The 25,848-nt window shown below is 35.6% G+C and overlaps 1 protein-coding gene across 4 annotated transcripts in view; it reads left to right on the top strand.

The window, feature by feature from the left end:
• WDR72 (WD repeat domain 72) overlaps positions 1-25,848 on the top strand; it is a 113,580-nt gene that overhangs the window by 52,384 nt on the left and 35,348 nt on the right. For all 4 annotated transcript variants that reach the window (XM_061347441.1, XM_061347439.1, XM_061347440.1 and 1 more), the window contains 4 exons: positions 7,777-8,594; positions 11,360-11,455; positions 13,314-13,392; positions 19,200-19,311. In XM_061347441.1, the coding sequence (XP_061203425.1) occupies positions 7,777-8,594; positions 11,360-11,455; positions 13,314-13,392; positions 19,200-19,311 (1,105 nt within the window). The remainder of the gene's footprint in view (positions 1-7,776; positions 8,595-11,359; positions 11,456-13,313; positions 13,393-19,199; positions 19,312-25,848) is intronic.

The following is a 25,848-nucleotide window of genomic DNA, read 5'->3' as shown; positions in this document are numbered from 1 at the left end:
GTAGATAGAGGTTTTGTGTTCATGGTGTAGGTTTAAGACGTGCTATTTCAAATGAGATTTTTGTGGAACTTGGTAACAATATTTTATGCTCATAAACCAGTTTGAAGCCACAAACACAATTTCATTTATCTTTATATTCTAAGCTTTATAGAGTCTGCAAAAGTGTCCATCTGTTTGGCTGAGATTGCTTCAAATAGTGAGTGGTCAGAGAGACTTAGCTGGTAAAGGTCAAAGGAGCCTCTTGACCCTGTGATACTTGCCAAAGCAATTGGAGCAATGGGACTGATATACAGTTAGATATAGCTTGCTAACGCGATCTCCCCTTTAATTGGTAATGATAGCAGGAATGCACAGTAAAGTCATTGCTGAAAGAAAACAAAAAGTATCCAATATAGTAATTTATTACCAGTCAGTGGGTTTCACGCACTAGGTTGTTTTACCCCTGCAGTGGTCAGAGAAAGCAAAAAGGTACTCTAACACTTAACTGAAAATGGATGCCCTGCTGCTATCAGAGATGCATGGTGGTCAAATGATTGCCTGTGCCATTAGCTTGGTAATGTTTTCTCTATTGTAAACTCAGCTCCCCATGTTCTTCCTGTGCATCAGCTGCAGATTGAAGGCTTTCTCGTTTGTCTTCTATTTGTGCTGCCAATCATCAAGCTGCTGTCCACCAAGCACATTTGAAGGAGGCAATTTTTTTCACTACTATCAACTACCATCTCTAGCAGCTGAGGGCTCAGAGGATTTAGAAATGAATTTAATGCTTTAATTTACACTGTGCCAGCCATTTTGTGCATTGTTTATGTATTTGTTTCCTAAGAGAGTTCGACGAGAGAATTACAGGTTTCCCATTTTGCAAAACTGTGTGTGAGATAGCACCTGCAAACATGTCCCCAAAACATAATTCTTTATTATGCTATAGATAATGCTATCATTTTTTTTTTGAAAGCTTAAAAAGAAGAAAGTGCCTATGCATAGGCAGACATTTGCTAAGCTATTCCAGATTAAAAAATATAAATAAATGCAAAACCAAACATGGTTATTGCTTCCTGCCATCAAGGATAAAGCATCACGGAGAATAGAATGGAGCTGTCCTTGGCAATATAAGTTATTATTTGATCCCTAGGTTTGGCAGCCGTGCTTCAGGTAAAACAGTTCTTCCAGGTCCATGAAGTACAGCTGTAAGAGGGTAGGAGTAGCTAAATGACTTTTACAAGCAGCTGTGTGACATGCTTATTTTTTGTGAGCCTAGAGCCAAACATGGTTCTGATAAAAGTTATGAGCAGTGAACTTTGTTGACATCCCAGTGACTGGCATGATCCAGACACAGACGTAGCCCTCAATGCATTTTGATTTCTACTGCCCCCCCCCCCCTTCTCTTTAGTTTCTGTAACCAAGGTTCTTCACATCTTAGTTTTTAAACATAAATAATCCTATTTATTGTCAATGTTATTGCCTCAGAGGTAATGAGCAGTAACTCAAACATGTAGATGCTCTTTACAGTTTTTATTGTCTTTGTAGTGTATTTAAAGGTCAGACAGCAGAGACATGATAAAAGTGTTAAATTCACTGAAATAAGCATATTGATATTCTCAAACTTCATTTTGATAGTTCAGAAACTATCATCATATGAAGGAAAGTTCTTAAAGACAATAAGATGAAGTGGTTTTAATGATTCCGTATTGGGGTTTGCTTAAAAATTTGTGTTTGGAAGTCTGATGTACATGTGCCTTGTTCATAGGATGTCTTCATTGAATACACATGAGCAGACAGTAAGATGGTATTTTACTGATTAAATTGGCAGATTTCTTTCTAGTAAGTATATTTAATAATAAACTAATTAGTCTTTAAAAGAGGCAGTCTTGCTTATCTTACTTTTATCATATGCTTAAATGTAATGTTCTATTGGGCCTGCATTAAAAGCCAATAGTCTAATGACTGTCGAAATAGGAAAATATAGATCTGCTAAAGGAGCTCCAACAAATAGGTAGAAATCCTCCACCCCAAATAAAACAGAAGCAGTGCAGCTTCTGTTAATAAAAGAATTTTCCACCCTTCTTTGACAATACTTCTATTACACTCACCCCTTCCCCACCTCAATCTATCTAAAATTTCACTTAAAAATAAGTTGTTCATTTTCTGCGTTACGTTTTCTTAAGCTTTTGTGGGTGGATAAAGGAGAGGACTGATCTTTGACTTGTTTAATGTTTATGGTTAAAAATATACCCTCTCATAAGGGAAAGCTCAAAGGAACATAATTAAACCTCTTGAATATTACTTAGCTTAAAAAAGACAATTAGAATGACCAGAATAGCTCACGTTTATGCTTTATACAGCAAGATTTATTCTGCAGGCACTGGGAATTTTGGGACCAATTTCATGTCACTTTTATCCTGTTATGTTTGGGATAAAGTGAAAGCACAATGGATAAAAAAGGCCAAAAATCTGTTGAACAGTCAAATTTAATACTTAAAGACTTGTTTTACATAGATTCTACCTGTCCTGTGAGAACTGAGCAATTTCTTTTCAGTGGTATCAAAGTGACCTTTAAGTATATTTTTGAGTCCAGTTTCACTAAAAATCTACCATGTGATTTTGCCACTTTATTCCCTTTATGTAAAATGAATGTCAAGATCATTCTTGTCAAATCTGTTTTTATCACAAAACCCACAATAGAATGTATCTAGTAAAGAAAGCTTGTGTGTGGAAAAAGTACATATATATTAGGAGCTGAAACAGTATGGGAATCTCTGCTAGCTAATGGAAGTGTGTATTTTAAGTGGAATGGCATTCCTAAAACAGCTTGGATCCCAGTGGAAACAGGTCTTCAGAGATGAGAAGGCATCTAGGTAAAATAACACTTGACTTGTACTTCCCATGAAATTTTTATGTGCTATGTCTGTCTTAAACTGTTAAAGATAATGGCATGGCTTGATGTATTTGGGGGCCACAGTAAGAATAGCCCCCTGCCTCCCTCCTCCCATAGACATGGGAAAATTTTTCCTCAGGTGCTAGGCTGGTTTGGTAAAGATGTGTGAAGTGAGAAGAGGTAGAAGAACAGGCTTGTAAGTTCTGCAGCAGAGTTCTTCCATGCCAGAATAAATCAAAGTGAGTCTTCAGTGTTTGTTGCACTAGCTTTAAGTTTGTTGCCCCATGCTTTAAGAAGGGTGTGAAGGTCCTTGGATGTGTCAAGAGGAGGGCAACAAACTGGTGAAAGAGCTGGAAAGAATGTCCTGAGGGGAGCTACTGAGGACTTGACTTGTCAGTTTGGGGGCTGAGGGGCAACATCACTGCTCTTTACATCTTTCTGAGGAGGCAAAGTGGAGGTGCTGATATCCAGTGACAGGACACATGGGAAGGGTTCAAAGCTGCACTGGGCAGGATTTAGACTGGACGTTAGGAAACATTTCTAGACTGAGAGTGTGACCAAACATTGAAACAGGCTTCCTAGAGGGGTGGTTGATGCCCCAAGTCTGTTAGTGAGGCATTTGGACAGCATGCATTAACTTTTGTTCAACTAGATGATCGTTGTAGGTGCCTTCAAACTGAAATAGTTTGTTCTATCTCTTGTCCTGACTCAGACATCTTCAGTGGCAAAATAGGGAGCTATTACATAGGTGATAATTTCCACGTATGGAAATATAGCTAGCTATTTCTAAGCTGCCCTGAATCCTGCTCTTTCCTCCATGTAGAAAGCTTGTTCTCCTATGAGTCAGAGATGATACACAAGAGGTTCATGAATCCCAGGATGTAATTTGAGTTTGTAATCAGACTTTTTACTGCCTTAAAGCTTACAGGTGAAGGCTTCATAGGGAGCCTTATCAAGTGATTAAGATCTCTCCAAGCAGTAAAAATTTTCCAAGTTTCAGTTGTTAAGCAGGAATGTTATTGGCACACAAATGGCTTTATTTTGAGCAGAGGCAGTCTGGCCTCCTTACTGAAGTGTTCAGCTGCAAACAGCAAGTTGGTAATTCTAAACAAAATAATATTTTTTTTAAAAGGTTATTTTAGTTTGGGGTGTAGAAATGTTGATATGAAGATCTAATAGTTAATCATAGAAGCTTTGTGAGATACTTCTCAGTTCTTGTTGGGGACTAGCCAGTATATTAACTGAAATGTCTGATGGCTCTGTTAGATTAATTTTGAGATAATGCATGCATACACAAAAAAATTAAAAAGTGCTTCTTGTTCTTCAGTTTCCAACAAAAATATGTGGTAATCTATGCCCTCACAGTAAATACCTGGTTTTATCCCTAAAAGTTGTCATGTAAAAACGGCAATTTTTACTTTATGGAATCATGACTTATTACCAGTTACTAGTCTTGAGGAACATACAAACCTCCTTTGGGGTAACTCCTTGTTAGACTTCCTGCTAGTGATGCACAAAGAGAGCACATTCTGCTTTTTCAGAACTGAACTACAGCAGGGGGGACCTTAACATTTATGTTTATTTTAGATTCATACACTTAAAACCAACAAAGAATACAAAGATCAGCTTTCAAAATCTGGACAAAATTACTGAAGCTGTGGGAAGTCGTACAGTTTGCATTCTCTGTAATAGCTTCAAGAAGTTTATTTTTAAATAAATAACTTTAAAAATCTTCCTAATTTTTCAGGTAAACAATAAAAGTAGATGGAACGTTGGTAGTCGGGAGACTTGTGAATAGTGAATCAGAGGGTTGCCTTTGTCAGAAATAAAAGTTAAAACTAGCAGTGATAAATTGCAATGTTAAATTAGCAATGATAATTGCTAATGTTAATTAACAATGATAAATAGCAATGATAGTAGATGCCTCTACTGTTTGTTTTTTTCTTAATGATTATAAAAATCTGTAGGTTGTGTTCAGTATGTCGTAGCCTGGTGGTCATTTAACTTGTAGAATTAAAGGAATACTAGATTATTTCTTTTTTGACATGGTCTTCTGAAATTCACTGGGAGAACAGTAAGGCTTGAATGGGTTTATATTTGGGCATAACCACTTAAGCAGTTTGAGTTTGAAAGACAGTCCTGTGGTAACTTGGTCTGAGCTGAGCAAAAATTGTTGGAAAAGAAGGAAGTAAGATCTTTTCATTACTGAATCTTGTGTGCTGGTAACAGGGCGGCTTCCAAGTTGGACTGTGGGGTTCAATGACAAGTCATGCTTTGTCACTGCTATTAACCTATTTTATTTTTTTACACAGTTATTAAATTCTTAATGTGTATGTTTGAAAAACCAAAGGGCAATATTTATATGAATATAGTAAGATTTATTTTTGTGAAATACTTCAAAATCTTTAGAAAAGGCACAGTAGTAAATGTAAATATCTGTTAATCTGCTTTTTAATACCTGTCATCCAATGTTATTCCTAGCTCTGTAGTTCATAGTTGGTTTTATGGGTTTCCTTCCATTTTCTGCCACCTTATGTTACAGGCAATAGCTTGTCCATATTTCCTAAATAGTGTTCAGTGTCTGAAGCTTTAGATGTCCACCTTCTTTCAATGCAGTGAAATGCCTATGGCAGACAGCTAAGATAACTTGGTAGGTGCTTTTAGGTTCAATGTCAATAAGTTTTCATATTACCACTAAACATTTATTGTGACTTTGTACACATTAGCATCACCAGATGCCTCAACAGATAGACATTGTCACTGTATATTCTTTAAATGGTGATTTTCTTAAAGGTTTCTAAATGTTAATCAGCCAAATACAAATGGATACAACAGAGAAAATTAAAATGATAGGCCAAATAGCAATAGCTTCTATTAATGCCAAAGCTAGCTTGTGAATTCCAGTGTTTGCATTCCATGGGGATCTCTGTATGTATTGGGAAAGAGCATCATTAAAGATTAAAATAATCCTAGTGCATTGTTACCTACAATGTATTTTTTTGGAAAAGGAAAGGCATAAAACGAAAAGCTGAACAAGCAGTTATAATCTCTTACTTATGACTCCCTATGGAGACCTTCAAATAAGATTATGTATTTAGTGTGCATCCTCATCTGGTGGGAGCATCATTCTCCAAGTGTCAGAAAGCCAAATTGTTTTAATACCAAAAACTAAATAGTGAAATAATTTACAGGCTATAGAATTATTTTTTCCTTGTGTTATTTATAACTTCAATATTAACAGTTTAAAAATAGCTAATCCTATAAAATAGTAATATGAAAAGAGATAGGTAAAGAGTGGTCTTGAGAAAGATGAGTTATTCACCATTGTAATCAAGATAAAGCCAGCTGTTGCCTGTTTCCTAACACTTGATGGTTTCTTTTAAGATTGAGCTATTTTCAACACAAAACAGTACTTTGCATTAGTGACATATTTCTGATTATCACAGGAAAATTAAAATTAATATGGTGATCTAGAAAAGTCTGTCATTTGTTATGGAAGCTGGCATGATGATTTGTGAAAGTATCACTGGGTGAAAAAAGTTTCTTCTTGGTGATATCTTTCCTGTCATACATATGTGCTTTTAAAGGTGCAGTAGCTAGATTGAGCACAATGCTGAAAGCATAGGCTTGAGCATGGCAGTAAAAACATCCAAGTCACGAGCATTTACAGAAAAGGGAGAAAGCATCAACAAGGAATTTATACTCCCTTACATCTGCCTGGAGGTAAAAGATACCTCTTTAATAGATACAGCAGGATTCTAATATAAGATGGTGTCATAATCTCATAACTTTACCATTGGATGATCCTCCCACTACCTTCATGGAATACTGCTTCATAGTGCAGCACGATGATTCCTGTGAAAGAAAGTAGTTGCTCTTCTACAAATTCATCTGGAGTCTTTCTCAGACAAAAGTTAGAAATTTGTCTTTGTAATGCGCGGTATGTACATTCAGTCCTTTTTTAATAAAGAAGGAGTAAGTAAGCAGCCAAAGAGGTTAATATTCTACTGTGCCCTCACTAATAAATTTTTTCTGCTTTCTGAAACCTGTGGAAGCTCTCATGAAAAGCGTGTCATGTTGGGAATATACAGCCAGCTAAAGTTGTATGGGGAAAAGGACAGAAAGAATTTGAAATGCTTTACTACCAAATTTTAGGAGGATTCCAAAACTATTTTATTTGGGTATTTATTAACAGCAATAATCAGGCATATGTATTGATATCAGCACAATTTGTGAAGAAGAATGGGTAATTTCAGAAAGATCCAGATTGGAAATAGAGTGGCACAAGGTGAAGTCAGATGTTCACTGTAGTAGCTCTATACCCTTTTTCTCTGTTATTTTTATCTAACTGCATGATTTTTAACTGGATATCTAATTACCTATGTTCTTTATTGCTGATGAAGTATGTGCAGCTTAACTCAGAATTAAGTAACTTCAAGGTAATTTTGCATGTTTTGAGATGGCAAAAGGCATAGTCTTTCTCAGGCATATATCAAGTTGCTACAAAATATAGATTCCCAGAATTTGCAAGAATTCTGTAGCACTGTAGGGTTTATTTCCCCAGATTTATTTCTTAAAAATAAATAAATAAATAGATGTGTATTCTTCAAAACTTTCCTAAAAGTCTTTTAGCTTGAAGCGAGACTTAACAGAAGAAATATCAGCCTAGAGCATGGCTGTATAATTGTATAGTTAAAGATGCTAGGGATCCTGTATTGTAGTATTTACATGCATATGTCTTTGTGTATCTTAAGCTGTTTAGCAGAAAATCCTTCTTAGGAGTAAATAAATGTAATTAAGTTGAACTTAATAAAGTTAATAGATTTGGTCTATTCCATATGCTGATATCTTGAAAACTACAAAGTACTATGGATTTGTGTTTGAACACTTAGTATTTTTTCTTTCAGTTAACTGATACCAGCTGCATCCAGCAGCCCTTTACTATTTTACCAGTTAAGACAAAATGGAACAGTGCAAACTTCCATGTTCTTTTATTTGATCTGGAAAGACTCAAGGAACTTCTGCTGTCATCTCAACTCAATGGATTAAAGACATCAAATTCATTCCACAATTATGACACTCTAGAAAGAACCAAAAGTGCTACTGAGAAAAGGGCATTGACATTAAAAAGAAATAAAACTGCTGGCTCCATATCTCCAGTGGATGGTCAAGTAGATACTGTTTGTTCAGTCCAGGTCTGTAAGGATAACAATACAGCTAGGCCTTTGGAAGAAAGTGGCATGAAAAGACAGAAGAAAATGAAGAGTTCTAGAAAAATCAGAATGCAGCCATCAGGTAACATTGATGTGAATGTTGTCACTGATACAGCTAAACTGCTTTTGTCGTGTCTTTTACCATGGGGTGTAGATAAAGAAATAGACAATCTCTGTGTTAGACATTTAGATGTCTTGAGGCTTCAGCATCCTGTTTCTTTTGGACTTGTGTCAAATGAAAACCACCTATCACTAATGTTGCCAGGATGGAAATGTACTGATGGTGGCATGCTAGAAGAACGTGCAATAGTCAACTTGTTTTCAAAAAGAGTGCTTGATTTATCAAACAAGTACCTTGCTGCAACTGAAGGAGAAACTGGAAAGAACAATGGACCTGAGAATAATGTTTATGGAACAAAGGGATTGGAAACAGTATTTTTCTTATTTAGCAGAATAGCTTTGGTCAACAGGATTATTAACACACCTTCAGCAGTTACAGATGACATTGAAAGGTAAGAAGCTTTTTATTGCAAGTCTTTTCTTTTATATAGTGGTTTAAAATTGAAAAATATGAAACAAGGTTTTCGTAAATACAGCCTTTTGCAGTGGAGTTTGCAGTCTTTCTCTAGAGTTTTTTATAGGATGTTCTTTGAACAAAAGCAGATAGGGATAAACTTAATTTTCTTTACAGTTTTCTACTTAGAGGGTGATAACTGATGCAAGGATTTTTCTCAGGAGAACAAGAATTTGAATTATCACACTCTGTATTTCCTGAGATCATTCTTTTCTTCACAGTTTAAACTAAATAGAATACTGAGGTGTCTTCTAGCTCATTGCAAGATGTGTGTTTAAGTACCTTTGCTGTTTTAACTTCAATTCTCTGTAAGCAATATAATTCCTTTACTATGAAACCCTTGGCTTCACAGATAAATAAAACATGAGACACAAGAACAGTCTGTCCTAGTTACACAATGTAAAGTAAAATGCCCCCAGTAATAATGGCAGCTACTGGGAATGAGTGCCTCATCAGCCCTTATGTTCTGATAACCATCCCAAATAACAGTTGTGTTACTCAAAACAAATTTATTGCCTAAATGCTTTTTCAGCATTAAAGGAAAAATAGGATGCTCAAAATGATTTCAGCAAGCCAAATAGAGCATGCTAATCAGGCAATGGATACGTCCACAGACTTTTGTTGTTCTGCAGACCTAGGTTGGTCTGTATTTAGCATTTTAGGGACAATTAACTTCAATGTTGGTGACACGATGGCCCTGAGGCAAGAAGGGGGACAAAAAAATATTGATCCTGATGCTGTAGATATCTGTGCATCTTCCACAAAGCTCTGGGCATTCAGCATATCTCAAGATACGCACCATACCGCAAGACAAATGCATAATTCCAAGTTACATTTATTGCTAATTACATTGCCTACTGGCCCGTACTGAACATAAGCTCTTATATGGAAAGTTGTTTAGTATTCCAGCTTGAACATGCATTCCTTTCCATCCCAGAGAGGACTTTATGCTTGGTTTGTGTCATACAGTACTCTGTTGGAAAGACATGGTGTAATTGTTAGTAAGCATACCAGAATCAAACATTTTTCCCAGACTTAAACATCCTGGATTTGGAACATATCACACATAAAATTATAACTATTGACATTGTTACAAGAATAAATGCCTTTTTTTTTTTTTCTCTGTGAAATCTATACAATGTAATTTCAAGTTTTATCCAGGAAATGTAAAGCCATAAAAGCTTTAGCATCTCTTGTAGAAAAAGGTGAATGCTTTTACAAATGAGAGGAAAAGAATTTGCCATAAGTTTTGGTTACAAAAAAAGGTTATTAATTTTATTCAAAAGCTCAGGAGTGCTTTATTTAAGATTTTGACATGGTTTGTTTCCTGTGAAGTTCCCTTCCCCTCTTCCCTCCCCAGTCATAAGAATAGCATGAAGAGGACTTTGGCTATTTGCCGTGATCTTAGGATTCAGCTTTCATTTCACCTATTCCTCTTGCAAATAATTGGGGTCTCAATGAACTATTGTAATCTGTGTTTGTTCATTCATTAAATATTTTTATCTGATTTATCTTTATTCATAATTTGCTCTATTGAGGGTTGGAATGAGTTTTCTTTGTGAGAAAGAGTTAACGTACTTTTGCCAAATTAAAAGCTTGAAAAAAAACAAGGAAATGCTATTTTGTCCAGTTTGCCTTCTAAAAGTATGGTGTGTAGCCAAACCTCTTTGGGCAGCTGGTTTAGCTGCAGCTAGAACATACTCAAGGAAGACAACTAAGTACTGAATTCTAATTCACCACAACATTTGCAGAAAGAATTAGGAAAACTTTAACAGCTTGTAAGTGTTCTGATGTTTCTATATCTGTTTTCTTGCATCTTGACTCAGCCTATGAAAATAAAGGAACCTGCAGTAAAATACTGCTACTGCTGAACCCAGGACAATATGTCAGGTTATAAAAGTGGGACAGAAACAAGAAGCTAGTAAGAAAAGATCTTTCTCCTGCCTTTTGAGATTTGTATCTGCAACTTAGAGCTCTCAAGCTGAAAGCTTTCGGAGTTTAGTATTGCAAGGCTTTTGAAATATTATGACTTGCTGTTGACTCTAGTGAAGTGGAAAGGTGAAATATCATTTTTAAATGACACCTAAATATAGTTTGTGCAGGGTCACTATAGCAATGTATTTAAAAGAAACAGTTTAAAATAGTGCAGGGGTTTGGAGAGGCTTTTCCCTTCCTTTCCCCTCCATTTATATCCTTTGTCTTCAAGGGCTAGGTTGCTGAATTAGTGATAAAGTACCGAAGAACAGTAGATATACACACTAGTCTCCTAAATTGTAGCCATCTGTTGAAATCCCAAACATTGCAATAATATTCTAAATTACTTAATACTGTGAAAAAATGGAAACCTATAAAATAAAGCTGCTAGTTTTCCTTGAACTTTTTTCCTTATGTAATAGAAAAAACCAGAAGTCCTTTGTAAATATGACATTATTTCTTTAATACAGCAAAATTTAAATATAATAATTTTTAAGCTGAATGTAAAGTCCCTTGACATGGGTGGTACTTTTCAGTAGTTGTGTCTATGTCAATACTTCAGTAGCAAGTTGTGGGTGAAATAATGCAAATTACTTTTAAAGAGAAACTGAATTGTGATTGATAGTAATTAGTATCAGAGTACCTGCCTTAAAAGAAGAGCCCTACCTTAAGACGTAAGATTTCTGCAAGTATGTTCAGGTTTTGTTTAATAGTTTGATATTCTTTTAGTCCACAGAAATCAGAATCTGCGTATGACAAATGGCGAACTGTGGAAGCAATAACACATTCGTTCCCCAGTTTTTATGGAGAGTTAACAAGAAGTAAGTATATAGAGGAGTGGCAATATTAGCTTTTACGTATTAATATTTTGCATGGCTTTTATTGCTAAAATACATCATTCTTTAGTAACAAAAAAGGAAAATATTAAATTCTTTTGCTTTGAAGCAGGTCCAGTTTGCAAATACAGAAACTGAATTATCCAGTTCTGTGAATATCACAAAAGCATGTAAAAAAAGTTGACTGTTAAGTAATAGAGGAATCAAGGATATTTTTTCTGTGATTGTAAAACATTCATCTGAGTTTCTAAGGATATTTTCTAGCAATCTGAAAAACAAATGTAATAAGACAAACACTGTTGACTTCCCCTTCCCCCATCTCCCTCATCATCATTATGTGCCTGCCCAGTAATATATACAGCCCTTCAAGCAAACTGTTGCCTTAGTAATACAAGAGCTATCTGGACTGTTCAATAATGCCCTTGGACTTTTGGTTTAGGGCAGAATAAAGTAATCTCTTAATGTTAATATCCCACAGGCAGTCGTTCACCAATCTTGGCTTTGCAAGCAAGTAGTAATTTGTTTACAATATGCAACTAAGCAAGGAATGTTGAAATAAAAGGCCAAATAGAATATGGGTATTTGTCAGTACATATTACCTAACAATCAGTGTTCCTGTTATAAACTAAGTACTGCCTATAGACTGATAACACAAATTATTTGAAGACAAATCTTGACCTTCTCCTATGTAAATAAGCCTTAATATTCTCCTCTAAAGTCAGGTTTTAGTGCACCTTTCCTTCTCTAACTCTTCTATGCACCATAACTGTAGAACTCATTATGACAGCAGAAATGCCTATTGGAAGAAAGAGGTGGAACATAAATTCATGTCACTAATAGAAAATAAGTAGATGGAAGGCATGAAAGTAGTGTAGAGATGACTAAAACTTTTGCAGATATAAAACCACTTTTACTTAGTGACCTAAAACTTGTGAAATAATCTAACTCATAGGCCGTTCACACAGTTGTTGGGATTTGCAAATTGAAATCTTACCCAAGACTTGCAGATCTCTCAGACATTTTAGGAATGACCCATTCTTTGACATTAGGACACACTGGACACCAGAATGGGCAATCTTGATTCTGCTAATGTTTCTGGACTTTCTGTATCTATTTACATGTGTGCAGTGATGGGAACAAAACAAAATAAAAATAGGAGCCTAATGCTTTTGGGCATACATGGACGTGAAACTGAAGCAGTATAACAGAGGACAAAGCTAGATGATAGGTGCCTTACTGGCTGCACTATTCTTGATTAGTGAAAGACTGTTTTATTGAGACATATTGACCACACACTGTGTTGGTGCCCAATAGCAGGAAAGAAAACCTGAATCTGTAAATATACAAAATGTTATTTAATGTCTTTTTGCATAGACTGTATTACTGGTTTAAAGGTAAAGAAATGTATTCAAGTAGTTTTAGAATTTACATGGTAAAATCCATAGTTAAGAAGTTCAAATCTGAAAGCATTCTCTATATCTTAAAAAAAAAAAAAGATAAAAACACTCTGTGGGGTCTATACCAGACCTCTGTTATGGGGGGGGGAGGGGAACAAAACCAAACAAACAAACCAAAAACCCCAAATCAACAACAACAACAACAAAAACAAACCAAACAAACAAAAAAACCCAACCTAATCTGATTTCGGATAGGAAATGTTTAAACATTGTGTTATCTGGAAACTTTGTGCTTATCTCATCCGATGAAAGCATATTCTAAGAAGTTATGCTTTTTCAGGTCTTTTCAGGTATGTTGCTGAAGCAAGAAAATTCAAATGTTAAATATATATTTGTGTGCTTTGTGCTTCTCTGTGTATTGTCAGTTCATAAATTCTGTGTTTCAGGTAGAAGTAGATATCATTCCCCGGACTTTGGGAGTGTTTCATTGCTGAAACTCATTTGTTGTTGGAGTGACCAGTCTGTAAAGGTAAGAAATAATCTGTGTTAGCTGTTGCAACATAATTCTTAAGTGACATTGGCTGTAATTTAGTATTTGGAATCTGTAAGTTACCTGTTCTCAATCAACCAGATGTAACTTACATTACGAATGCCATTTTATGCTCCAGAAAAATAAAGGCCAAAATAAGGGCAGAGTCATATACCAATACATTATTACAGAAGAAACAGAAAAAGTCATCTTAAAGGGATAAATAATCCCAAGTCCTTACTTATTAGACCAGTCTTCAGGACTGACTTAGAGAAGTTATGGGTTCTCAGGTCAGGTGAAGCTCATGCCTATTGTTAGTGAAGAATCTGATGTCTCGAGAGATAAATTACTGTTTCTTGAGAGTTGACAGGTAACTGTGAACTACTCTGAACAGGGAAATCTGGAGACCATTTTTCATTTTGAAAATACGCATTTAAATAAAGTTTTGTGGTTGCTTGAGTGAGTTAATGTTCAGGAATATAAAACTCAAGACAGCATACTATGACCAGAAGGGATTTTACTCCAGAAAAGGGAAATATGTCTTACAAGGTTTTTCTTTTTTTATGGTGTTACTTTTAAAATTGAATACAACTCTGTCCTGCACTTCAAGTGCAAAGAATATTTTTCAAAGCTGGGGTGTGCAGGGTTACTGCAGCAATAGTCCCCTGCTCTATTAGAAAGACAGTAATGGTTTCTGCAAATACTCACATTCAGTCAAATTCAGCGTTTTATCTTGAATTTATCAGTTTTAATTATATTCCCACTGTCTGCACATCTTCCGTATTATTTCAGCATTATTCAGCATTATTCTTCCCTCAAACTGTCTCCTTTTCTCTTACAATAAGGTGTGGGGTTTTTAGCTTCTTTGAATCCTTTTAATAAAATTGAGTACAGGGCCTCAGTTTCAATAGCTACAATTGTTACGTGAAATCCATATAATCTCTCACTGACCTGGTCCGTCACTGAAACTCTTTATAGGGTAGAGGGATATAGCCATGAAGCTTTTATTTGTAGCATAGCTCATTATGTGAGATCTATGTTTTTAGATTTTCTGATGAATTTAGTGACTGATCAGTTTATACATCATCATTGATGCATTATGTATGACTGATACATTATCAATGATCATGTATAGACTGATCTATTGTCTCTATCACAGAAGTGTGCAGGAGGATAAAGTGTGAAATAAGCTGCTTTATGCTTTTGACAACTGAAAAGACTTTAAGACACTGAAATTGTCAAGTACTGCAAATCCTATTCTACCAATGCTTCTCAAATTTCAGCCTTATTCAAACACAGCTTTGTAGTTGCAATAAGCTTTGTTAACCTACTTTGTAGTGCAGGTTTTGGGTCATTTACAGCCAAACTGCCACAAGGAGTTTTAACATCCAAAATAATTTGTGATGTTGGCAGTAAGTGTGGGTATTCAGCAACCAATGATTTATATACAATTTTAGTTTTTGTTGATACTGTTGGTGGCTTTGTAAAAGCTTTCATTATACATACACAGATTTATGGTCAATCTACTAATGCTGAGCAGCCTGATTAAGCACTCATGTACGTTTACCCGAAACATCACTAGTTACTCTGCTTTTAAAAACTTCATATATCGTGGTCTTCAGTGGATGATACTGACTCTTAAGCGTGACCCAAAGGACTTGCCATTTATTGATTCCTCATCTCCTTACAGTCCTGTAACAGATTCTGTGCAAAGAAGAAACCTGCAAAACAAAAACCCTGCTGCCAGGTGATTGATCTGGGGTCTCTTGATCTGAAGTCGAAGGGCTGAGGGACGTCCTTTTCTTTCTTAAATTCTAACGATGCATATATTAAAAAAATATTTTTCTAGGGCTTTTTGTCCAAATGATTTGAAGAGAAAGATTGTCTTCATGTGAGTGCCTGTTTTTTCAGATAAAATATAGCTGCTTCTTGCCACGCTCCCATCCTGCCCAGAAGTTACTTAAGTGTGCTCATCCTTTCAGATAGGTACAAAAAATTCCTTGCCCTGGAATATTTAATATGAGAAAACAGTGGTTACATTTCTGCCCTGAATTGTCCTTCCTCTGCATTTAAAACAGCCAGTTACTTACCTATATCTGTGATAGGTATTTAATTTTATATATATATTAATATATTATTAATAATAATACTATATTATTGCAGCTTTATGGAACCTTTTCTGGCTGAAAGTATGAACATAGATAACTTTGCACAGTATTGCCTCAGGAAAACTGTTGGTGCCATATTTAGATCTCTGACATCATCATCTGCAAGAGGAATGTAGATGCTTTAGCCTTCCTCTTTCACCAGTGGAAAAATATTGAGATTGTGGAGTGACTGCTGAGATTTTAGGAGTGGATGATCTCAGGACTTTCTCATTTCTTTCTGTTGATTCCTGTAGTGCACCTGTGTGTTTTTCAGTTACTTAATTTCCATTACCATCTAAAATAAGGTGGGATGAATCTCACATATATTACAGTGGCCTTCATGTGAAGTGGTTTATTCTTTGAATGTAAAGGCCATTGCTGAGAGCAGTGCTGGTAAGCTTGTACCTTCTTCGCTGATGCCTGTTTACGGTAATTTCTCTTAACAATCTGAACGCATTTGTTTTTACAGCATTTGTGTCTACCTGAGGCCAACTGACTACAGTATAAGTGTCTAGACAACTCTCCTGACAGTTACTATCCAGAAATAGAGGAAAGCAGACTGGATAATACAAGTCTGATATTTTGATCTATATTTTTTTTTGCTCCCCAGTGTGACTGCCTTGTGGAGGCATGTGGGAGGCAGTTTCTGCAAGACTCAGACCTGTATAGGTTATGGCCTGAGTAATAGCTAGGAGTGATGGCTATTGACTTTTCTCCTTAGTCCCACTCATTACAAAGAGTAATCCTTAGTAACTGATAAAGTGCAGAAAGGAAAGCCACTATAACTTACTAGAGACGTAAGGGTACAGTTTGCCTCAACTTTTGTTCACTTGTCTTCTTGAATAGTTTTCTACCATTGCTGCTGAGGAATCAGACAATTACCTAACACTTCTTATAGCTGTTTTTATAGATGGATACATGCTATTTATACTTTCTCAGCCATAGAAGAAGCATAAGTTGTCATATTTAATAATCCCAACTAAAAAGCAGCTAGTATTTATAACAGTAGTTTTAATAGTGGGGAAAAATGAACACTTTAGTAACCAAAAGGTAGTAAATGTATATGTAATCCAGAAGATGATAAAGATATGATGGTGTCATGGTTTAAACCCAGGCAGACAGCTTGTTCACCCACTCCCCCCACTTCTTGCCCTCCCCCTACTCCTGGAGGGATGGAGGGGAGAATCAGAAAGAATGCAACTCCCACAAGTTGATATAACTTTGTATAATACTAAGAGATAGTAACTAAGGTATAACACAAATCACTACTGCTACAACCAATAATAATAGTGATAAAGAAATAACAAGGGAAGAGAACACAAGACCTCATCACCAGGTGACCGGTAACTCACCCCCCCAGCCCGACCAAGCACCGACTGATACCTCCTCCAACTCTGCAGTCCACTTTCCCTTCCGGGTAACTCCCAGTTACTTCCTGGGCATGACGTGCTGTGGTATGGAATACTTCTTTGGTCACTTTGGGTCAGGTGTCCTGTCTCTGCTTCCTCCCAGCTTCCCTCCTCCCTGGCAGAGCATGAGGCTCAGAAAGTCCTTGGCCAAACCAAAACATTGTTTTCAGCTCTGTTCCCAGCCCGAAAGTCAAAACACAGCACTGCACCAGCTACCAAGGAGAAAAATGACTGCTACTGCTGAACCGAGGACAGATGGAAACTATCCAAGAAGGCAGATGTTTCTTACTTAGATTTGTTGTGTTAGAAACAGGAACCACTTCTGGAGATTTTTAAACTTGGTGATAACAGTAGGTGAGGTATGAGAATTTGTGGGAAAGATACAGTGAGAGTACAAACTAAACTTGTGAAACCACACTGAGCACTGTGGAAGTGCAGATTCAACAAGGTGGTAGACAAGTAGTATGCAGAAACCTTCAGGTGCCTCTACAATATCATGTCATGCCATTTGCAACAGCTTTTTATTTTGTCTTAAGAGGTTAGAGGAAGTGACATTGCAAATGCTGCCTGGCTGGCATACACAGCCCTGGCTCAGGTAATGATTATCTGATCCAGATTAGTGGCAGGTTCTTAGCAGATCAAAACACCATGCGAAACACATAATGTGTGCAGTTCTTTCCTGTACCTCTGTAAGAAATTTCTTTGTCAAAACTTTTCCCAGGGCAGTGAAAACATGTCAGTGTTTCCTTCTCTTTCTTAATTATTGTAGATGTATTGTAAATGTCTGCTGTAAAGTCAGGATGTGTAATCCCCAAAGCTCAGGGATGTATGGATTTGTGGAATTGGAAACTGCTTTTGGTTTCCCCTGTAAAATAAAATGCTGTTATAACAAGATGAAGGTTTGTGCTACATTAAAACACATAGGACTGGGTTATTTGCTATGAACTTTTACACTGTGGACCTGACTATGGTATATTTGTCTTCAATAAAGGATTTTGTCACAAAGGACACCTACAGCCTTTATTCTGCTTAATGATTTGAATTTACAAGGGCAGCTAGAAATGTGATTGAGGACAGCCAACGAATTCACTGTTCTTGATTAGTGAGATGAAACAGTTTCTCTGCCAGGCAGTTTGTGGGAACCTACATATCAACTTCCCTTCATATTAAACTTTAAATAACTTTAATAGGTTGTTTATAAATATCATACAAACACAAAAGGTTTATATTTAAGTTAAAATTTTCATATCCAATTTAAACTAATGTTTAAGTCGAGGTGGAGTACACTGTCCTGGAAACTGCTGTCTCTCTGTCTTTCAGGAAATTTGTTGTTCTTGCAAACAAATACCTTTCTGAGGTGGGTGGGGACTGCATTTCCTTTCTGAAGGAAATGCCAAATGAAGGGAAGGTCTGCATGTTGCCATTCTGCACCACGCTGAAATTTAGACTGAGTCAGGATTGTGGAAATTTGGATCCATTATATAAGGTCTTTATATGCTTTATAAGCGTCTTAGGGCTTCTCAGTTCTCATGGGGCTCCTCTGCAGAAGTAAAGTAATCATTCTTTCATACAGTCTCCACACTTTCATAGAGCCTTACCACCCACGTGTGGCACATTAGCTATTGCAAGTGCTGTTTATAGGCTGTTTATAATTTCAGCAGATACTGCTTTTGGATAAGAGGAACTTGAGGAGTGGTGCTTCCCTTTATCTTAGACAAAAAATACAGTATTATCACATCCAAGTTAGAGGAATAGAAGACTATCACTTTGTAATCACAAAACATTATTTAAACTATTTAAATATAGACTAGCCACCAAACTCCTTAAAAAGTCAAAAATGCAAAGTCCTTGTTCAGTCTATAAAGCATTTTTGTACACATGGGAGGAAAAAAAAGATATTTTAGTTATCACCATGAGCCTTACTAATATGTATTGTCATGACCTCTGGAAATGAAGGAGGCAGTAGAAAACTGATTCTAGTTTTGAGATTAAAGAAAATGAATTTTCAGTTAGTGGGAAGTGGTCATGATTGACAACTTCCACCATTTATTGCTATCCAGTTAATGTTTATTTCTCTATGAATGTAGGGACACATAATTATTGGTATCTGAAAGATATTAAGTGTTGACTTTCTAATGACATTCAATGGAAGAGTCTTAAAATTTTGTAGTGTGGTTATTTAAAATTGCCAAATGCTCAGATAAACAACTGAAATACTGATGTCATCCAATATAATTTGCATTTATGACAGATTATTGAGGCAATGCAAGCAGTGCTGCTGGCAGAAGTTCAAAAGACTATGAATACCTTCAGCAAAACGGCAATCTGCAGAGAGCCATTTGCTATAGTAGAGAATGGAAATGGTAAGTGGCAGACATCTACAATATATTAAAAATGTTTCTTAGCCATGTAGGTGGAACATTTATTGGTGTATTCTTTTAGAAGAACTTTCTGTAGTACACAGAACAAGTTAAGAGTGAGTTCATAATATGTTATTTCTGTGTAAGACAACCCAAATAGCCTATTTCTGACCTTATTGGGCTATGAGTTTTCTCATGTGATTGTCAACAAGTTAAAAGACTTTAATGCTCTCTCATCGCCTCTGAACATTAAACAAGAAAACATAGAGTTTCTTTGATTGTATGATAGTTTTGGTACTGTAAATACATTTGCAAATAAAGGAAGCGGTGTGTTTGAAATGAAACCAGTGTATTATATTGAAAATAAGTTTTACAAATATCTAAAACAACTGGAATGACACTAAAAATTAATTGCTTAATTTTTATAACTTCATAGTGTAATACAGAATATTTTAATTTTCTTTGAGAAAGAACCTCCCTGCAAGGAGATATCAAATGCATTTTACAATTAAATAATTTCATTTTACAAGAAGCTTACTCTTTGCAACTTTACAGTGATGCTAGTATTTATGGTAAAAAAAAGATTGAACCTGAATTTGTTATAAAGTCATGCTCTTTATTGTTAGCCCATTACCTGAGTCTTAAAACTGTGACCTAAATTTTAGATCCAATCTTATTAGTGAGCCTTCTCTTGGAGAACTGATTTATAATCTCACTGAGTGTGTCTGTCATAAAAATTTGTTACTGACCTGCTTGTTCCAGAATACTAAAAATGATCAGTGGTACTGGCTTCAGACCATGAAACAAAATAGTATCTCTATAATTTGGACTGTTGGAATATAGCAAAACTGAATAATCGTCATGTCTGAGTTTGTACTTTGTACTGAATTTGCTTTGAATCCTGTTCTTTTAATGTGGTTTTGGCCAAGAAGCATTAAAAGTAAAACATTCCCAGCCTGATTTGTTTTCAGATTTTCTGAATTTTCAGGGTGTATTTCAGTGTGGTGTTTTGATATGGCTTACAACAGAAATAGGACTAACTAGAAGTTGCAAATGCAGATAATCTGCAAACTCTGGATACGTTTAGGTATTTGGGTTTGTTTCAAAACCTTCTATATTAGGTTAAAAAAAGCCACTAAAAATAAAAAAAAACACCTTAAAAAGAAAACCAAAACTCAAACAAACAAACAAAACCCCAATGAAAACAAACCCCAAACCATTTTTGTGGTGTAAAGGTTGCTGGAATGATTACAAGAATCTAGTAGTAAGTTGTTTAATTTTACATACTGAGGATCACACAAGTTAGGAATTCAGAGGAATGACTTCATCTTTCCACTGAAAGGGGGACTTGGTTGTTGTATATGTAGGAAAAGATTTTTACTGTCATTTTGTTCTTAACCCTGTTATTTGAAGGTTATTCAACAAACAACTAGAAAATTGCTTTGCTGGAATAAGCACAGTGTTCATATACATTTATACTGCCTAGGACGTTTTCATACCCATGATCTGAGCTACATAAATATAACCTCTAAAACAGTGGATTTTTGACATTATATTGTTCAGCAGCTTAATGTATTCTGGAATAGACATAAAATATACGGGAAGACTGGGAAAGAGATGTTACACTGAGTATTTAATACCATATTAACTTTCTTTTTCCATTTTTTCCATTTCCATTTTTACATGGTTGCATTATCTAGCACTGTAAATAGCACAAATATTTTTGGTTTAGTTTGCATTGTTTTCTAAAATGCACTGCTAAACTTGATGGGCTTATTCAGAATTAAACAACTTTTTAGTGTTTTTTAATATGTTAAAGCTACAAGTGGCATGCAGTGATACGCAGAAATTATTAAAAACCTGTCTTAGAGTAAGTCCATGACCAGTGTAATTACTAAGACAAGTAATTATGTCTAGTCTTAGTCATTCACCTGGTAGGTATATCATCTTATTAAATACTCTGTATGTATGGGTTGTACAGTAGGTGTCCTCTTGTGCAATGTCAAGATAAAGGTCAAATATTGTTTCAGGTTTTTAAGTCATAATTCAAGACTGGGATCATGCACTGTGACCCAAAGTAAAGATATCTGAATCTTGGCTGCCAACATCAGTGTATTACATTTTTATTAAATTGCAATTAATAGATTTAATATGGAGATTTTTAAACCTAATTTAACTCAAAAGATTTCCCCTGAAGTCAACAGAAGTTTTCTTTAAAACGACAAACAGAACTTTCAGGATTTGACTTTCAGTTTTTATTATTTTTAAAGTTTATAGGGTATTATGTAGTTATTTTTTTCTGAAAGCTCCTAACTCTTTAGGGAGCTCTTGCATCCTTGCTTCATGGTTAAGGGTGATAATATTTAGACATCATCTAAAATGTAATATAAAGCATGCCAGAGAAAGGGTTAACTGTGTTCTCTCCTAGTACATTCTTTCAGTGTTGCTAAAAGGAAATATAAATGCAAACAGTTGCAATTTCTTTATGTTAATGTCAGAGATAATAATTTTGGATCTTTTCCAAACATATTGATAACAATCTTACCATTGATTTCTGCAAGCTTTGCTTCAGTTCTTCAAAGAAGCTGAGGTTTTCCTTTATTTTTTTGACATTCATCATCATTCTGAAAAAGTGCATTGCACTTAATCCCTTCTTGCCTCCTTCCTCAACACTGATAATCTCTGGTTAATGGTACCATTTAACAGGTTGTCAGCATGGTATTGTTTTCCACTGCCATGTGAGTCAGAGGCAGTGATTTTACAGTCTTAATCTATTCCATTTTTACCTGCATAAACTAAATTTACTGGCATTCTTCATTCATTTTTCATTTGTAGTATTTAATCTTATGATATACGTATGTAGTCTATACCTAGCCATGTTCAGAACTTCTATGATCAGATGAAAAATGGTGGCAATACCACTGTTGTTATTCAATAGCCTAGTGATTGGATACAAACAGATTGGATTGTCCCTCCTGTAGTTGCTTTGGACCTGTATCTTCAATATTCATTGCTTATGCTCAAGGCATTCTGCAGTGTCATCTACAGAAATTGTTTCACTTTTAATGGGAATCTCAAAATATTTGCAAGGGTGAGAGTTAGAAATGAGATTCCTTTACACCTAGGTGTGTTGTCTGTAGGACTGTGATTTCATTTTTGCTACTGCACTGAAGCATCCTTGGATGCCTATTTCTTCCAGTGCATAGGGAGCAAAAAACTCTTATCTGAAATACCTTTATAGTACACAAGTTGTTCTGGAATTGTGTGCCTCGATTTTGGGTTTTTGTGTGGTGTGAAGAACTGGATTTATTTGCCTTTTAAGACAGCTGAGGATAAATGTGTTTAAGATGTTAATGCTTAGATATTAAATTGGGACACTGATATATGTGATGTTGCAGCATGCCAAGCTGAAAAAATGAAAGCATAAAGTACAGGCTTTATTCCTAAGTATAGAATGTTATTTTAACTGCCTCTTGTATTTGTGAAAAATGTAAATGTGAAAAATCACACCACCAAGACTAGCTTGCATTAAATTCTGGTTTGCGCTTAAAAATGCCCAGTTTAAGCAACTGCTAATGATTCAAGCTTTTAAGTATATTTGAAAGCTATTAGCTATAACCTCATCTTTTGTATGTGGTTTTGGAGCTCTTTGAACTATTCAATTAAATAAATTGGTTCTTGCTTGAAAAAAGCATCTCCTGATAAATACTAGAGTGTAATTAATGGTGGCAATTGAATTCCATAGGTTAGTGTAAAAAATTGTCAAAGACTTATCTAGAATATAATAATATGTTTTGTTAAAATGAGGAATCCATTCAGTAATGGTAAATCAATGAAAGGCGGGATATAACAGCTTCTGTTCACTGGAGAAGTGTAGTGACCTGCAGCAGAGGGTTTCAAACACTTCTATTGTCTGAGTTTCAGAAATCTGTCCAATTGCAGACAACTTTATGTCAGCTCTTAGGAAGTCATTCTTTGACTGTGTCTTTCTGTATAGCAAATGAATCTTCCTGCCTGTCTGCAAAGTATTAAGGTTTTGTTAAGGAAGTGCCGATAAAGAGAAGGGTTGTTCTGTCTCTGGTATTTTCCTTCATACTGCCATTTTGTTACAAGCTACTGCCTTTTCATATTAGTCCAAAAATACATTCTGTCTCTGTATTTAAACAAAGACCCAAAAGACAGCCCTGACTGAGCCATAGTCTGTTTGGATCATTGATAGCACAAAGATTACACAAGATTGCAATGCTGGCTTGTACTTGGTTGCCTGATTGTTGGAGAAGTAACTTTTAGGGGCATAAAATGCATTGATATTCCTTGTTACTGTAGCCACATTAATGTAACTTGTGCTGTTTCCATTCTGATGATATACTACATGCCCAGAAAACTTGAACATCTGATTAATCAATTTCAGGCTTAACATTGTGCATACAGAAAAGCGCACATCTGTTCTCATATCCTTATATTTTCCATTACTGTTTTAGTTTCAAGGTTTGGGGGGGGGCTTGTCATTTAGATAATGTATTCAGTCTTTGAAACTGCTTGCCTTGCTGTGGCTGGGTTCTGTATCCATCACGAAACAAGGAATCAAGCAAAATACAGAAATAGGTGTCCAGATGACTCATGGAAGGATTTCTGATAAACAAAAGAGAAAAGGCCAAAGAGGAGAAGGAGAATGGGATAGAAAGAAAAAACTAGGAAAAGGGAGAAGAAAAAGATATAGCAAATGCATGGCAATTTGAATGTGTACAGAAGGTTAGCAGTTCTCTAAAGGAAATCACAAGCAGGAAGCTGGTTGCTGACTAAAAAACTCAAGAACAGCATTTGATCCCATTTCTGGTTGATAAAGGTTCTTGAGACTAGTAGGAACTAGGAAATGAGTGAATGTGGACAGTGTGCATATCTTATTTTGATTGAAATTGAAAAAGAAGACCATTAAATGCATAAGCAGTTAAGAATCCGTGTATCCCTGCAGCATGGGTTTCAAGGAGCATAAGTGAAAATGCTCATTTCTTAGCACATTAAAATCATGTGAAAGAAAAGGACAATTCAGTTGTCTGGAATAAAACCAGAGACAATAAGAAACATCTTTTGTTATGGCAGATATCCTAAAGCAAAGCAACTGAAGGATTTTTCTTAGTTTTTATAACCTATTTGTGAAACTCACAAATTTTATTGATTTTTTTTTCTTTTTATATGCAGAAATCTAGAGTAATCTAAGATGATTTACCATATGCTGGCTGTTCTAAAGATTTTATTGCTTGAGAGGAACCAATAGTACTTCCTGCTGCTTTCTCAGACTAGCTCAAGTTTTCAAGGGTATTGAGATTAAGTATCTTTAGTTTGGCATATGAAGATCTAGAGTATGTCTCCAGAGTTTATGTTTGCACTGGCCAAGAAGCGCATGCAACAGGACTAGCAGATTGTACTTAGTAGTGATGAAATTACACTTGCATGAGCCCACCCTAAGTTATTTTCAAGAACATTTCTGCATTATATCAAAACTCTGTTTACAAAATGTAATGAGAGCTGATCTGGTTAGGTCAAAGTAGAGTCCTGTTCATGTAAACTGAAATCTGAATCAGGCCACCATTGTCATGAGATAAGCAAAGCTTTTGGTTAAAATGAGTGAGAATGCTGACAGGAAGAAATCTTTACACTGTGGGAATTCTTGTCATACATGAATCTTCAGAAATGTCTAATCTGAAATGTCCTTCTGAGCCTCACTGCATGTCTGATTAAAGCAAGTAGTATTTAGAATGAAACTGATCAAAACTGTCCCTTTTCTTACATTAGTCTCTGTGCTTTGAAGCATGTCCAGACTTTGGTTTCAGAGCAACGTCTGAACAAACCACTACAATCTTACTTTCTTGCAGTTGTTACTTTTCATCTGGCTTGACTTTTGGCTTCAGATCTCTTCCTGTCTGGCATCTCTCACATTTTTCCAGTTTAACCCTCTTCCGCTGCATGTTGCATCTTCCACATGATTTACCTCAGACTGATCTAAAAGAATTGTCTGGCAGGCCAATTTTTTTTGTGTGTGTGTGCATTAGCAATAAGCAGTGTAAGAAATAATTGTGTAATCATTTCATCGCTATTAATGAGAATTAAATTCATCTGTAATCTCATTTTAGTCAGTGAAACAGCAAACCAATTAATCTAGCATTTGTTTGATGAATGGACTTTGAGTGTAAGCTGGTGACAGCAGTAGCTTTCCTCTGCACTGAATATGCATTAAAAATGAGTGTATTGTATCCTAGTTTCACATTACAAATATTTCCAGTAAAAGAATACAAATCAATGCTGTATTTCACCATCTAACCTGCAGCTTAACTATACCACTGTATCATGTCCTACATATCCAATTAAAACTGTATTCTGATCCAGTAGTCTTTAATATTAGTGGTCAAGTACTAAAGGAAGTAAGCTTAAAGACTCGTTCTAGAACTACAGTTTATTTCATTCCATACGCCATATATTTTACCAGTGAACTCCTTAATGTAGCAGAAATCAGATTTGGTGTGTATTTTTACACAAAATCAA

This window comes from Neopsephotus bourkii, unplaced genomic scaffold, assembly GCF_033783945.1.
Source record: "Neopsephotus bourkii isolate Nb327-2 ecotype Australia unplaced genomic scaffold, CSIRO-AGI_Nbou_v1 NB_318, whole genome shotgun sequence".
Taxonomy (NCBI): domain Eukaryota; kingdom Metazoa; phylum Chordata; class Aves; order Psittaciformes; family Psittacidae; genus Neopsephotus; species Neopsephotus bourkii.
Note: the sequence above shows the minus strand (reverse complement) of the source record. Positions and strands in the feature narration are given on the sequence as shown.